The sequence below is a fragment of the Colobus angolensis genome, unplaced genomic scaffold (genome assembly GCF_000951035.1).
Source record: "Colobus angolensis palliatus isolate OR3802 unplaced genomic scaffold, Cang.pa_1.0 Scaffold30, whole genome shotgun sequence".
Lineage (NCBI taxonomy): Eukaryota > Metazoa > Chordata > Mammalia > Primates > Cercopithecidae > Colobus > Colobus angolensis.
The window spans coordinates 1,967,017-1,980,461 of record NW_012116266.1 but is presented as its reverse complement, the minus strand read 5'-3'; the positions used below and the strand labels follow the sequence as shown (position 1 = coordinate 1,980,461).

Below are 13,445 nucleotides of genomic sequence, written 5' to 3'. Positions count from 1 at the left end.
CTGTGGGACCGGCTGATCCTCGCAGCCACTCACCTGGCCTGTGCACGGTGAGGTACACCCTTTGGATTCACCTGGTCCAGCAGCTGCTGCCTTTTCGCTGCTTCTTTCTTCCTACAGCGCCCCTGAAGAAGGTTGTTTCTGAAGGTCCTGAAGAGAAGTTTTGTATTCTGCATCGCTGACATCTGCTGAAAGAGCCAGCATTTTTAAAAAGTGTCAGATCAGTCTATGTATGGTCTTCTTTCCTTACTTGGGTGGACTGGCCACCATGAAAGTTTTTGGAATTATTTCTCTTAAGTCCTCAGAAAAATAATCTTACCTCCTTCTTGTCCCTGAATTTCTTCACATTCTCATAGAGATAGCATAAGTCTTCAAATTAAATACCCCAACCCCCTCAATAAGTCCTCTTCCTTAGAGTAACCCAGCCATTTGGCATTCTACACCTAGAGGAGGGCATCAAAGAGGATTAAGCCTGTGGTTGCTCACATTTAGGGTTGTAATAACTCGTGGGTTTATCTCCAGTGAAATACACATTCCATTCTGTCTACAATTTCAGTGGACTCACAGGCCACCCGAAATCCATTTATTCACCCCAAGTTAAGAAACTCTACCAAAAGGAAGCAAAGAAGGGATGAGATGTCTCATTTTAAGGGTTTCAGCACTTGAAATTTAAAGCATAATAACAAAGTGGCCACATGGTGTCACTCTAACATCAACAAATCCAAGACTTTTAGCCATAGGAAGGTAGATCCTAGGCCAGTGAACCTGAGGACCTGGGTAAGGAAATGCCCACTGGAAATTATCTGGCAAGATTCAGGCACTTGACCTTTGCGGGCCATTCATGTAAAGGAGAGAGGGAGGGAAAGCTATCCTTGGCAAAGTTAATTAATCAACATCCTTCGCTATTGTGGTATTTGAGGGGGTTGCCATCTGTGTGAAGAAACTTACTCATTGGAATTTAGTAATGAAAAGAAAATGTTCTTTCTGGGAAAAAATAGAATGCTTTTTGCTTAAAATGTACTATGCTATTTCTCTTCTTACAGAGAACTGAATTCACTTGCTAGGTATTTCTAATTTTAAAAAATTTGAAAGGCAGCTGTGAAGTTTTAGCTCTATACTTTTTCAGTCAACATTGAGATAATAATCTTTCTTTTTTCCTAAAGAAGAAATATTTGAAATTTAGGGTTCAGGAAACATGTTAAAAAAGAAAATTTCTCCAAAAATATGTTAGTAACTAGAAGTCTTGCTGCATCATTTTTGCCACATCACAGCCCATCTCTTTTCCATCTGTACTCATTTCCAATGCTTCTCCCTCTAACTCTTCACTGACATTTTCTAGTCCAGAGTATCTGATCAATTACTGCAGACTGAACTCTGGACTTTTCTTGTGCCCAAAAACTTTCATTGAGATGTACAACGTGAAGAAAGTATACTTATATTGAGAGATATTCAAGGTGGAGTTTGCCACTTGCTTAGACTTAAATATTGTAATGTATGACAGGAGCAGAATCTGTGGTTTCACTGGAGGGAAAGATTTTTTCACAGCTATAGCTTATACTGAATTGATTAATGAATAGTTTAGTATGTGACATTAAATACAGTGCTCAACGACAGGATGAGACTTCTGATGGGACTTGCTGTGAAGACCAGATAAGAAACACATCTGGCAGATGTCGAAGTTGAGACACTTCAGACAGCGGTATCTGCCAATTAAAATAGAAGCACAGCTTACATCACTGGTAGATGAGAAAAAAAAACCCAGGTGGAGAATGAGCACCCCAAAATATACAGATGTCCGAACTACCAAATCAGTGTAAAGTTTCTCCTAAACTATAGGATTATTAAATGACTCTAATGCATTTATTTACTCAAATAAATCTTCATTTTAAAGTATTTTCAAATGGCATTATATTAATGCCGCATACGCTATGGTATAGAGGTCTGATTTATTTCCCAAAATACGAAGTGCCTTCTACATGCAGGGTGCTGTGCACTACAACCTTTAGGATAAACCCTTAAATCTGCAGCCATGTTTTGTGCAGCTGCACAATGCACTCAAATACTTTGAATTTAATAGCTAAGTTTAAAAAATAGACTTCAATAAAATCAAATTTTGGCTTTCCTTAGACTTTTGGAGGATATGATATGATAATCCTGCATGGTGTTGGGGAAAATTAAGTCATAGATAACAGATTTAAAAATAATTACTCATCGTTTTATAGGAGTCTGTATGTAGGAAAGATGTAAGTAGAGGAGGGGAATTCCTCACCACACCCAAGTTTCTGGACCCATCAACATTGGAGATTTTTTCCTGATGAGAAATGACAACCTTAAATGCCTTTGTAGTCAGAAGGAGAGGAGAGAGTCTTGACACTCTGGTTAGGAGGGGTGTCCCATAATACTCAGGAAACTATTGCGATGTTAGTGGGGAGCTAGTGAGACCTAGCAATCATCAGTTAGTAACTTTTAAGGATATTTGAGTGGGACCATGTTGTTTGTCTATAAAATAACCGGGAGCTATACATTTTTCTCCTGATATGTAAATTCTCTTCTCTAACTGCAGTGTGTGAGGTATAAAGCTCTGTCCTCGTATGGTGACAGTTGGTGAGAACCAGGCGGCAGCTACTCCTTTTAGACTGGACATACAGTTCTGAGCTAGCCATAGTCTCTACCTGTCCTATTTCCTTCATGTACACCGCTTGCCTTGCCTTTGAAGCATCTGGGTTTTCAACCCCTATCTTAAAAGTTACAAAAAAGAAATATGACAAGATTCCAGTGCTCTTAAATTTCATATCTTGCGGCGAAACTTTGACATGGAAGGTTGAAACTTCCAGAGTTAGGCAATGTGTGATTAAGTGCCCAATGCGAGGCATGGAGAAGAGGGTTATAGCAGGGAGGAAGAGGGAGAGCCCTATGGGCTGGTGTGGTCTGGAAAGTGAGACTCATGCTATACATGGAAAGCTGGGCTGGAGATTAAAGCAAAGGAAATCCCAAGTAGAAAGAAGAGGAGGAATAAGGCAATGAAGACTGGGATGAGTAAGAAGGGTTTAGAGGGCATTGAATCTATCAGACCTGCTAATTGCCCTGAATAACAGCAGGAAAAAACCTTGGAAAGCTTCTGAGGCCAGATGGCATAAGCTTTGATTGTCTGATCCATGTCATTTAGAGGCAGAGCAAGAGAATGTAAATACCTTGAGATCGCCCCTCAGCTACCTTTGTTCACTGCTGTACTTCCAACCCTGAGTCCCATGGCAGGATATTAATAAATAGTGTGGGATGATATAATAGCAGCTAGCATTTTTGTGCATGTTCTATGTGCAGGCAGTGTACATGTGTTGACCCAGTTAATCCCCATGGAAATTCTTTCAGGTATTCTCACAATTACTCTCATTCTGCAGATGAGGAAACGGAACTAAAGAGAGTTTATGTAACTTGCACAAAGTTACACAACTACTTAGTAAGTAGTAGAAGATTTTGAGTCCCAGGTTACTATCTGAATTGATGGCCTGCCATTTTAACCACTAGAATAGACCACACTGTTCTAGAATAGACCACCACTCCTCAAGGCAGGAGCCCTGAGTTTGAATTCACATACCATCATTACTACTTACAGCAGCTCTAATAGTTGAATTGGAAACTTAAGCTCACTTAAGTTTAGGAGAATGCCTGGTACATGGTAGGTTTTTTAATGAACGTTAATTGAATGAAGTTGGATAAATGACTTAGTTTCTTCAACTAAGGAAAAATGGAGCTAGCAAACCCTATCCTCCTGGCCTTGCAAAATTTTTGGAAAACTTTAAAAGTTGTTTAACATACATTAATGGGAAGACATTCACTTTTTCAACGAAGTGTACAACATAATAAACTATTGTTATAAGGATTATTTGATGAGCCATCCATGCTGGCTGCTTTATCAAGCATTAACTAGACGGCTATGACTGGCTTATCTAGGATAATAAGCTGATCTATCCTTAAATTTGTTTCTCTGTGCTCTGCAACTACCTACAGGGGTATGAGAATGGTTATTGTGGGGGTAATGAGATTGGCCCTTGTTGATGTTTTTACCAATATAGAACCCAGATTTTCCCCCAATTTCATTTCAACCTTCCATGGCTATCACAGAGCAAAAATGTCACATGTCCTTCTAGAATTTAAAGCTTGGATTAGGGCCACTCTATGGTCTTTGCACCTTCTTTTTCTTTAGAAGGCCAAATCTTTGTCCTCTTCCTGCTACCTGCACATCTGCAAGTGCTTCTCCTCTAACATGACTTTCTTCATCTCCCAAAAAACCAAAGCTACTAGTTGAGTTTTTTGAGATCCCAAAACACAAGTTTAAAGCTAAGATTATAATATATCCAGGCAATTTTTAATAGAATCGGAAGTTTAGAGCTAAAGAAGTCTCAGACATCATTTGTTCTACCCTGCTGAATTTTACTAAAACCAAAACAAAACAAAAAACCCAAAACTGCGGTCCATAGAGGTTAAATACCTTGCCCAGGTCTCCCAGCTCTTTGTATATAGGATACCTATTTATTGCCTTGGGTGTATAAGAGGAAAGATGGTTTACATGGAGGCATTTCAAAGAAATTCTGTCTCATTCTCAACAGATATGTGAGGTATAGCATTTCTTGGCCTCTGCCTTTGCCATTTTTAGGGGCGACTTAAGTAAGCCACTCAAATTCTTTGAGACTCAAATTTTATCATCTATAGAATACAAATAGTATCTGCTTTATGTTACATATAATACTTTTGAAAAATATGTCGATGTAAAAGTTGTGTTTTATATAATTGCAAAGTTAATCTTGTACTTGACCTAGGGCAGGACTGGCAGTAACTCCTTAACTAATACTTGCTTATTGATTACATGATTATAATGTATTCATAACGTGGTAAATCATATTCGGATTTCCCCATTGTCCAATATAAATAATTTATTTTTCATTGTAGTATGAAGATTTCCTTGTTCCTGCTTGCTTGGTTTCCAACAGTCCTGTTCATTTATATGTGTTATTGTCTAAAGTTCAGTTACTTGCAGAATTTTCATGAATGAAGTTTTACTGTGTCCTGCAAATTCTCTGCAAACCCAATTCATTTTCTTGGCAAAATTAAAACCAGATCTCCAGTTTTTTGGTGTACCAAGCAGACCTAGTTTATCTCCATGGAGAGCATATTTCAGTTCTGGGTTAGCTAGGGTCAAAAAGCATGGGAAAGGAAAAGGAACAAAGTGAGCAGGAGCTGAGGCCTGAGGCCTCTTGTCCCCTTCTTCCGGGCACCCTCAGTTTTGCCTTGTATTTAGCTGCCTGATGTCCCATAGCGCTAGTCTTCCCACATTCCCTGCCCCTGTTCACTCATCGTGAATAATGGCATCTTCCATGCCTGGCCTACACCTGGTGGTTTCTTTCTCTTCTCCCAAGCTTTAATGATAACCTATTTAACTTCCCTATGGTTTTATTTATGGGAGACCTATAACACTCTTTCTCCAGGATGGGATTTTGACTGTTCTCCTCAAAGCTATGGAAATATTTCCATCGCCCACCTCCAACTCTAGCTCTCTAATCTGCTTTTAGCTCCAGGTGGAGAGAAGATCAGGCCTGAGTTGCTCTCATGAATGCTGATCATCTGTGTGAGCATGAGGCTCATTTGCAGTTGTCTGCACAGGGAGGCAGCAGAGCATCATGGCTGCAGAGCAGAGACTCTGGATTTAGGCTGCCAGCCTCTGCGGCTTGCTAATCATGTAGGTTATTTAACTTCTCTGCAAATTGGGGATAATAATACAACCCTTTGCATAGGCTTACAACACATTTTAAATGAAATGGCCCATGTGAACTGCTCAGCTTGGCGTTTGTCTAACAGTTAACAAAAGTAGTGTTGTTAGGATGATGATGACGATGGATGGCTCAATACTTAAAAGATTTCTTTGGAACAAAAGACAGGCCAGGTGCAGTGGCTCACACTTGAAACCCAATGCTTTGGGAGGCTGAGGCAGGAGGATCACTTAAGATCAGGAGTTGGAGACCAGCATGGGTAACACAATAGGATCCCGTCTCTACAAAAAATAGAAAATTAGCTGGGCATGGTGGCCTGTGTCTGTACTCCCAGCTACCCAGGAGGCTGAGCTGCAAGGATGACCTGAGTTTAGGAGTTTGAAGCTGCAGTGAGCTATGATAGTGCCAGTGTACTCCAGCCTGCATGACAGAGACCCTGTCTCTAAAACAAAACAAAACAAAGACAAAATGTGTTCCCCTTAGAGGAAGAAAAATGTCTATTAGTCACATTATGCATCAGTGGAAGAATTTAATATTTCATCCATTATAGAAGATAAAAGACAATTTATTATCAACCAGGATGCCTCCTGCCAGGAAATCATTGAGCCAAAAAAGTCAACTGAATTTCAGATGTGTAAGGAGGACCCCAAAAAGAATCTGAAGGGATGCAGCTCCAACTGCAGAACCGTATGGAGAATGATAATCCGAGAAATGCTGCTGATGGCTGTACCTGAGTCCCGTGACTGGGAAAGTCCTGCAGATGGTACACCGAGCAGGGTGAGTGACTCTTTCAGCAGCTGATAACCGGTGGCAGGTCGGGAGCCACAGGAGGATGGGAGGCTCAGATTGGACCCAAGACAGGAATTTCTCTTCTTTGATTGCTGGGCTCAACACCTGAAAAACAGTGGCACCCTAAGGTGTTTTTAGGCATGACTTGATATTTTCATTTTCTTTTCTGACTCCAATTCTGTCAGCTCTGCTGAAGAAGTTTATCATAGGAAAAGCTGGAGGTGAGACTACCTCCTAAATTCAGTTATCTGAGATGCTGTGTGGAGTCATAATAGGTCTGTAATGTAAATCAGTCAGCAAACTATCCCAATGCACCATGTCTGTCCCCATCTCCAGGGACATTTGCAAGACACTCACCCCTTGGAAACAGCTGCGGGTGGCGCTTTCCACAGGGCACAGAGCACGACTCTCTCCCACAACAGTTGGGATCTGCAAGAGACAACCTCATCTTAGCTGTTAGAAAGTGGAGAAATATGTCGTCTCCGGGAGCAGCAGGGCTGAGGGCTGGTGCCCACGGCCGTGCAGTCACAGGTATTTGGTATCTGAGACCAGGTGAACTGTCTCAATCCAAGAGAACAAAGCAATGCATAGGTTTTGTGCAATGTTTGGGTTAAGACAATGAATAAGCAAGTGGGAAAGAGAGGAGGGAGGAGGGTAAGGGAAGGAAGTCTGCCAAGGGGGTGATAAACTGCTTTCTTCTGTTTTATTTTCTCGTGATTCCAAATTATTTTAACCTTTCTTTGCCTTTGTTCACGTATGAAATAAAGTTAACAATAATACTGTCTTAAAGTTTAGAGTTTTAAAATATATATACCTTTTTTTTTTTTACTTTAAGTTCTGGGATACATGTGCAGAACATGCAGGTTTGTTACATAGATATACACGTGCCATGGTGGTTTGCTGCACCTATCAACCTGTCATCTAGGTTTTAAGCCCTGCATGCATTAGGTATTTGTCCTAATGCTCTCCCTTCCCTTTGCCCCACCCCTTGACAGGCCCCAGTGTATGATGTTTCCCTCCCGGTGTCCATGTGTTCTCATTGTTCAACTACCACTTATGAGTGAGAACATGCAGTGTTTGGTTTTCTGTTCCTGTATTAGTTTGCTGAGAATGGTGGTTTCCAGCTTCATCCATGTCCCTGCAAAGGACATGAACTCATTGATTTTTATGGCTGCATAGTATTCCATGGTGTATATGTGCCACATTTTCTTTATCCAGCCTATCATTGATGGGCATTTGGGTTGGTTCCAAGTCTTTGCTATTATATATATACATATTTTTAAGACTAGTCAAGTGCAGTAGTGAGAAGCAGGAAAGAGCAGATCAAGAAGTTCAATCTGTAACTGACCGTAAACAATCTACTGAGATAACTCACTACCTTTGGAAAAGCCTAGAGCGGCTTTGAGGAAAACCTTTCCAAACACTTTCATAGCATATCATTTTAAGAAATGCCAATTTCCAAGGTAGGGTGGCAATCACTACCTATGCTGAAAGCAAGGGAGGAAAGGAAAGGAAATCAGTTTGTCAAAGAGACATCTGCACTCCCATGTTCACTGTAGCACTCTTCAAAATAGCCACATTTCTGGAGCCATCTAAGTGTCCATTGACAGATGAATGGAATAAAAAATGTGGTATGTAATATACAGCGGACTAGTACTCAGCCTTAGGAAAGAAGGGAATTGTGTCATTTGCAACAACATGAATGAACCTAGAGGACAATCTGCGAAATGAAATAAGCAGGGCACAGAAAGACAAATACTGCATAATCGCACTTACATGTGGAATCTAAAAACATTGAATTCATAGAAACAGAAGAATAGTGAATATGCCAGGGGCTGAGGACAGGGATAAATGAGAAGATATTGATTAAAGGGTAGATACTTTCAGTTATAAGATGAATAAATTCTGGGCATCTAATTGCAGCATGGCTACTAGTAATAGTACTGTATTTTTTACTTGAAAATTGAGGCCAGGCACGGTGGCTCATGCCTGTAATCCCAGCACTTTGGGAGGTCGAGGTGGGTGGATCACAAACAAGGTCAGGAGTTCGAGACCAGTCTGGCCAATATGGTGAAACCTCGTCTCTACTAAAAATACAAAAAAATTAGCTGGGCGTGGTGGCACATCCTGTAATCCCAGCTACTTGGGAGGGTGAGGCAGGAGAATTGCTTGAATCTGGGAGGCAGAGGTTGCAGTGAGCCGAGATCGCACCACTGCACTCCAGCCTGGGTGACAGAGTGAGACTCCATCTCAAAAAAACAAAAAAGAAAGAAAAAAAAAGAAAATTGATGCAAGAGCAGATTTGAAGTGTCCTCAAACCCCCCACCCCCACAAGATGGTAATGATGGTGGTGACAGATGGGTTAATTAATTTGATTGTGATAATCACTATACAATGTATATCTATCTCAAAACATCATGTTGTACACCTTGAATATATACAGTTTCTGATTATCAATTAAATAGTTTTCAAGAAATAAAGCAAAGAGTAGTTGAGATTTGATATTCTGCTGAAGGTCAAAAAAGCAAGTTAGCAACAGAATTGGGGTCTCACTCCAGGACTCTTACTCTTTCTTGAGGATTTTCCATGAAGCTTTGTCACAGCCTGACCTTACATATATTTCAACGGCTCAGTCTGTGCCACCACACTCAGTGGTTTCCACCTTTCAGCCACAGTCACCATAAGGCGTTCAATTAAGGCACTAAGAACCTTTTGTGACTGCCAAGATGGCCAGGGACTTGGCTCTGACATCATCTATATGCACAGATACATGTACCTGTCACCTCCATTTATTCCCATTTGGTCACGGGTCCTAATTTCACATCTGATGTCTTCTACAGCACAGGCTGTCAGCAGGCATTGCCCGCAAGCTCAGAAGTAATCTCAGAGACCCTCCTGCTGAGTCCATCAACTCGAATAAACGTTCTTCTAATCAGGAAAGTGGCACTCAGAACCTCTTTGCTGACAATTAGCCAGGCAGAAGTCAACAAACATTTGCGTAATAGTGACAAGATGGCTTGTACTTTAAATTGATAATAATCCTGTCGCCAGTTGAATGTAAGTAACTACTCCCTATGTTATTTAGCCATTGTCTGAAAGCATAACTCATTACCCATCTTTTGGCTTGGAGTGCTGATGAACTAACTGAAACACTTATTTAGACTGTGTTGCTGATTCGACATTCACCCTCCTCTGATGTCCTTGAGCTCTGGGAAAGTAGTTTTACTTCATTTGTAAAATAAGGTGGGTGGATAACATAGGATGACTCTCACCAGCTCTGTGATTCTAACACAAGTACAAAGAAAATTCACTTCTGTAGTGGGTTTTCAACCTACATTTTTGCCTATAAAGATGTGCATAAAAATTCTGTGGATGAATGGCCCAAGTGGCTAATTTCTTGCAGGTGCTCTAGGAAGAATTAAACATGGCTAGATGGCACACCGGCACAGGCAGACACCACTTGAAGTGATAATTACGATGCTTAGGGGAGGATTCGAATCATGTGGTGGGGCCTGGAATTTTCTCTGGGAATCCATTTCTGAGTCCATAATAGCAGTCAATGGGATGATCATTTCTGTGCAAATCTCTGCCTTCCTAAGACCTTCTCAAGAGCATACTAATGCCTGGGGTGCGGGTAGGGGCGGAGTGCTGCGGGAGCTTCTAGTTCAGCAGCTCATTGACCTCAATTGAGCCTGAGACAAGGGCAGATTTTTAGAGCCTGTTGGACCAAGTAGTCAGGAGAGCACAAAGAATTCTCTAAAAGGAAAATGTCCCTCAGTCCATCCCCTTTCGTCACATCCACTTCTAAGCACCTATCTAGTCTCACCAGTCTGATTGCATAAATCAGGCCCCCATCAACTCAAGTCTTGTGATATGGGATGGGTGGAAGTGAGCCTGCAACTTATGGTGGCTCCCTGAGAAATGCCTTAGAATCAGCAGAACATTTGGTGGTGGGATCTATGTGACTGCTGCAACTACCAGGACAGCTTGGAAGTATCTATGCCTGATATTCTAACCTTACAAATTAAAAAAAAAAAAAAATCATTGCTCCATTTAAGAAATATCTTAAATGATGTTTGGAATTTAAGTTAAATATTAATTATTGTGATCATCATGAATGCAAAATTTTAATATTAAAACCAAATCAAAGCAAAGATAATTTTGAATAGGTTTTTCCAATCCATACTCCCTGTCCTAGAGATTTTTATTATCTTTCTCCTTATCCCTCCCTGCTCCCATCATGGCTATCCTCAGTTCAGAATCCTTGGTCCAGACCCAGGGAAAAAATGACAGAAAGTTCCTAAGTTGTTACAGTCCAAAACATCTAGTGTGGGGATTTTGTAGGAGCTGGAAGAATGGAGATATCCTTCAAAACAAGGGGAAGGTACAGCAGGACAACAGCACCTACACGCAAGACAATCCAGAGCCTGTTTAATCCTTTTGCAGAAGTTCTTGCTTGGTTACACCAATTTACTTCATTTCAACATTTAAAAAACATCTTTGAGGAGGTTAAATTCCCTTGCATAGTAAGAATAAAAACCAAATCAAATTTACACATTCCTAAAGCACAGGAAATGATGGAAATAATTTTGAGTACTTGACGTGGCACTCCATCTATGCATTCTTTAAGTATTTTTTGGATGTCTTTTAGTATCAGGCACTGTTCAAGGCACTGGAGATATAAAAATGAAGTAGTCCAGTGGGGAAGCATATACCACAATTTGACAAGTGCTGCAACAAAATTATGCATAGGAAGTCAAAGAAGTTTTGAGTAGGGAGGTGACAAATAATTGAGTGATATTGAAAGACAAGTAGTGTCTGTCAAGTGAAAGGATAGGCAATGGCCTTGTGGGTAGATAGAAATGCGGAAGTCAGGCATGGAGAACTTAGTGCATGTCAGGCACGGATTTTAATACGTAGGAGTGAAAAAGGTATAGGAGCATAAGGAAAAATGAAACACTTTGGAATAAGCAAAAGAGACTATTGGATATGTTTTTAGTGGTGATTATCTGTACCTATAGAGAGATACATCATTGTCTTTGCAAGGCTATTTTACAATTCTATAGAGAGTAAAGTTAACTTGTAGCAAACTTATAGCAATGCAAATAATTCTTATCTATAGACCCCATTAGCTTTAGCCTCGTGAGTATGAGTATAATTCATAACCTTCTACTCATAACCTTATGAGTATAAGTTAAGTTATACTCAAGTAACAGCAATGGCTATGGAGGAGAGAGCTTGCATGGAGATATATATAAAGATAGATTTGACACTGAATACATCAGATTCTTTAATAATAAGTATGGCAAATTAACTGAAGCAAATGTACAGTTCTTAAGTATTAGGGATTTACCTGCTGTAGATCTGTTAGTAGTTTTCTCAAAACCCTTCGCGTCATGCGTGGCCCAGAATCATAACCTCCCCTGCTATTTTCTGCATAGAGCTGAAAAAGAGCTAGACATGTAGGAGGAAAAATCTTTAAAATGAATACTTGCAATGTATCTTTGAAGAGTACTTGCTTTGAAGTAGCAGTCTCTTTGTGGCTATGAAAGGAAAGAGAAGGGAAAGTTATGTTCTTGATTATTGGCTCACTATTTTGAAGGCCTCCAAAACTATGTTTTTATGTGTGTGTGTGTGTTTTGTTTTTGAGACGGAGTTTCACTCCTGTTGCCCAGGTTAGAGTGCAATGGCACGATCTCAGTTCACTGCAACCTCCGCCTCCCGGGTTCAAGTGATTCTCTTGCCTCTGCCTCCAGAGTAGCTGGGATTACAGGCGTGCGCCACCATGCCCAGCTAATTTTTTGTATTTTTAGTAGAGACGGGGTTTCTCCATGTTGGTCAGGCTAGTCTCGAACTCCCAACCTCGGGTGATCCGCCTGCCTCGACTTCCCAAAGTGCTGGGATTACAGGCACGAGCCACCGTGCCCGATCACTATCGATTTTGTAATAGCCATAATTTGATAACTAATGGAAATCCATTCACATTTCAACCTCTTGATCATTCAGTGAATCTAGGATGAAGATCATGAGGTTGGTAAACAGAAATGTGAGAATCCTCCCAGGCTTCAAATCAACAATGATTACGGGTGTCTAGGTAATCCCTAAAGAAATAAATATCAAGAACAACTAAGTAATTAGGAAGTGTAAATTTTGAAAAATTCCAAATTCCTCAAATGGTAAATATTTTTCTTCAATAAACACACAAGTCATGCTGAGTACATGCTGAAGAAGAAGGCCTTGTGGTGGGGATACAGAATACCAGGTTGGGGATTTGGGGCTCACTGCACTTTAGGACACCCGTAGTCCTCCGCATGTTACCTCGGTATTTCGTAAGAGGGCTGTCTCCTGAGAGGGTTATTAGGGCAGCGGCCGCAGGCATAAGCTGGAGAAAACCTGTTCCTGTGCTGCACGGTGACAAACAGAGACAAGAATGGGGGGCCAGGGTTACCTTTGGTGTCATGGATGATAAAAACCATAACTATTAATAGGCATCTTTGACATGATGCTCTAAGTTCTAGCTATTTGGCCTCTTATCCTATACCTAGAATTTAGCAGAACAGAGCATGGAATTAACGTATTTCACCAGTCATTTATGTGTTCCTGCATTCACTCCAAAATATGTATTGGATGCCTCCTCTGTGCTAAGCACTGTACCAGGCACCAGGGATGCAGGGATAAACCCTGTCTTCATGGAGCAGATAGCATCACTTCCTCAGGCCTCAGTTGCCTGGAAACCAAGCAACAGAGACAAGGAAGGACCAAAAGGCAGGCAAAGGAGGAAATATTTACGCAAAAAAAAAAAAAAAAATCTAGTTCACAGGCCCTCACTCAGAGCCTAATCATCCTTGCCCACTTGCTGGCTAGTTTACAAACCTACTAAACAATTTATCAAAG

The 13,445-nt window shown here is 40.8% G+C and overlaps 1 protein-coding gene across 1 annotated transcript in view; it reads right to left on the bottom strand.

Moving 5' to 3' along the window:
- Positions 1 to 13,445, bottom strand: part of DYTN (dystrotelin) — a 68,148-nt gene that overhangs the window by 44,106 nt on the left and 10,597 nt on the right. The window contains exons 4-9 of the mRNA XM_011949858.1: positions 12,870 to 12,955; positions 11,905 to 12,005; positions 6,909 to 6,980; positions 6,493 to 6,656; positions 1,592 to 1,700; positions 34 to 185 (exon numbers count right to left, since the gene is read on the bottom strand). Of these exons, the coding sequence (XP_011805248.1) occupies positions 34 to 185; positions 1,592 to 1,700; positions 6,493 to 6,656; positions 6,909 to 6,980; positions 11,905 to 12,005; positions 12,870 to 12,955 (684 nt within the window). The remainder of the gene's footprint in view (positions 1 to 33; positions 186 to 1,591; positions 1,701 to 6,492; positions 6,657 to 6,908; positions 6,981 to 11,904; positions 12,006 to 12,869; positions 12,956 to 13,445) is intronic.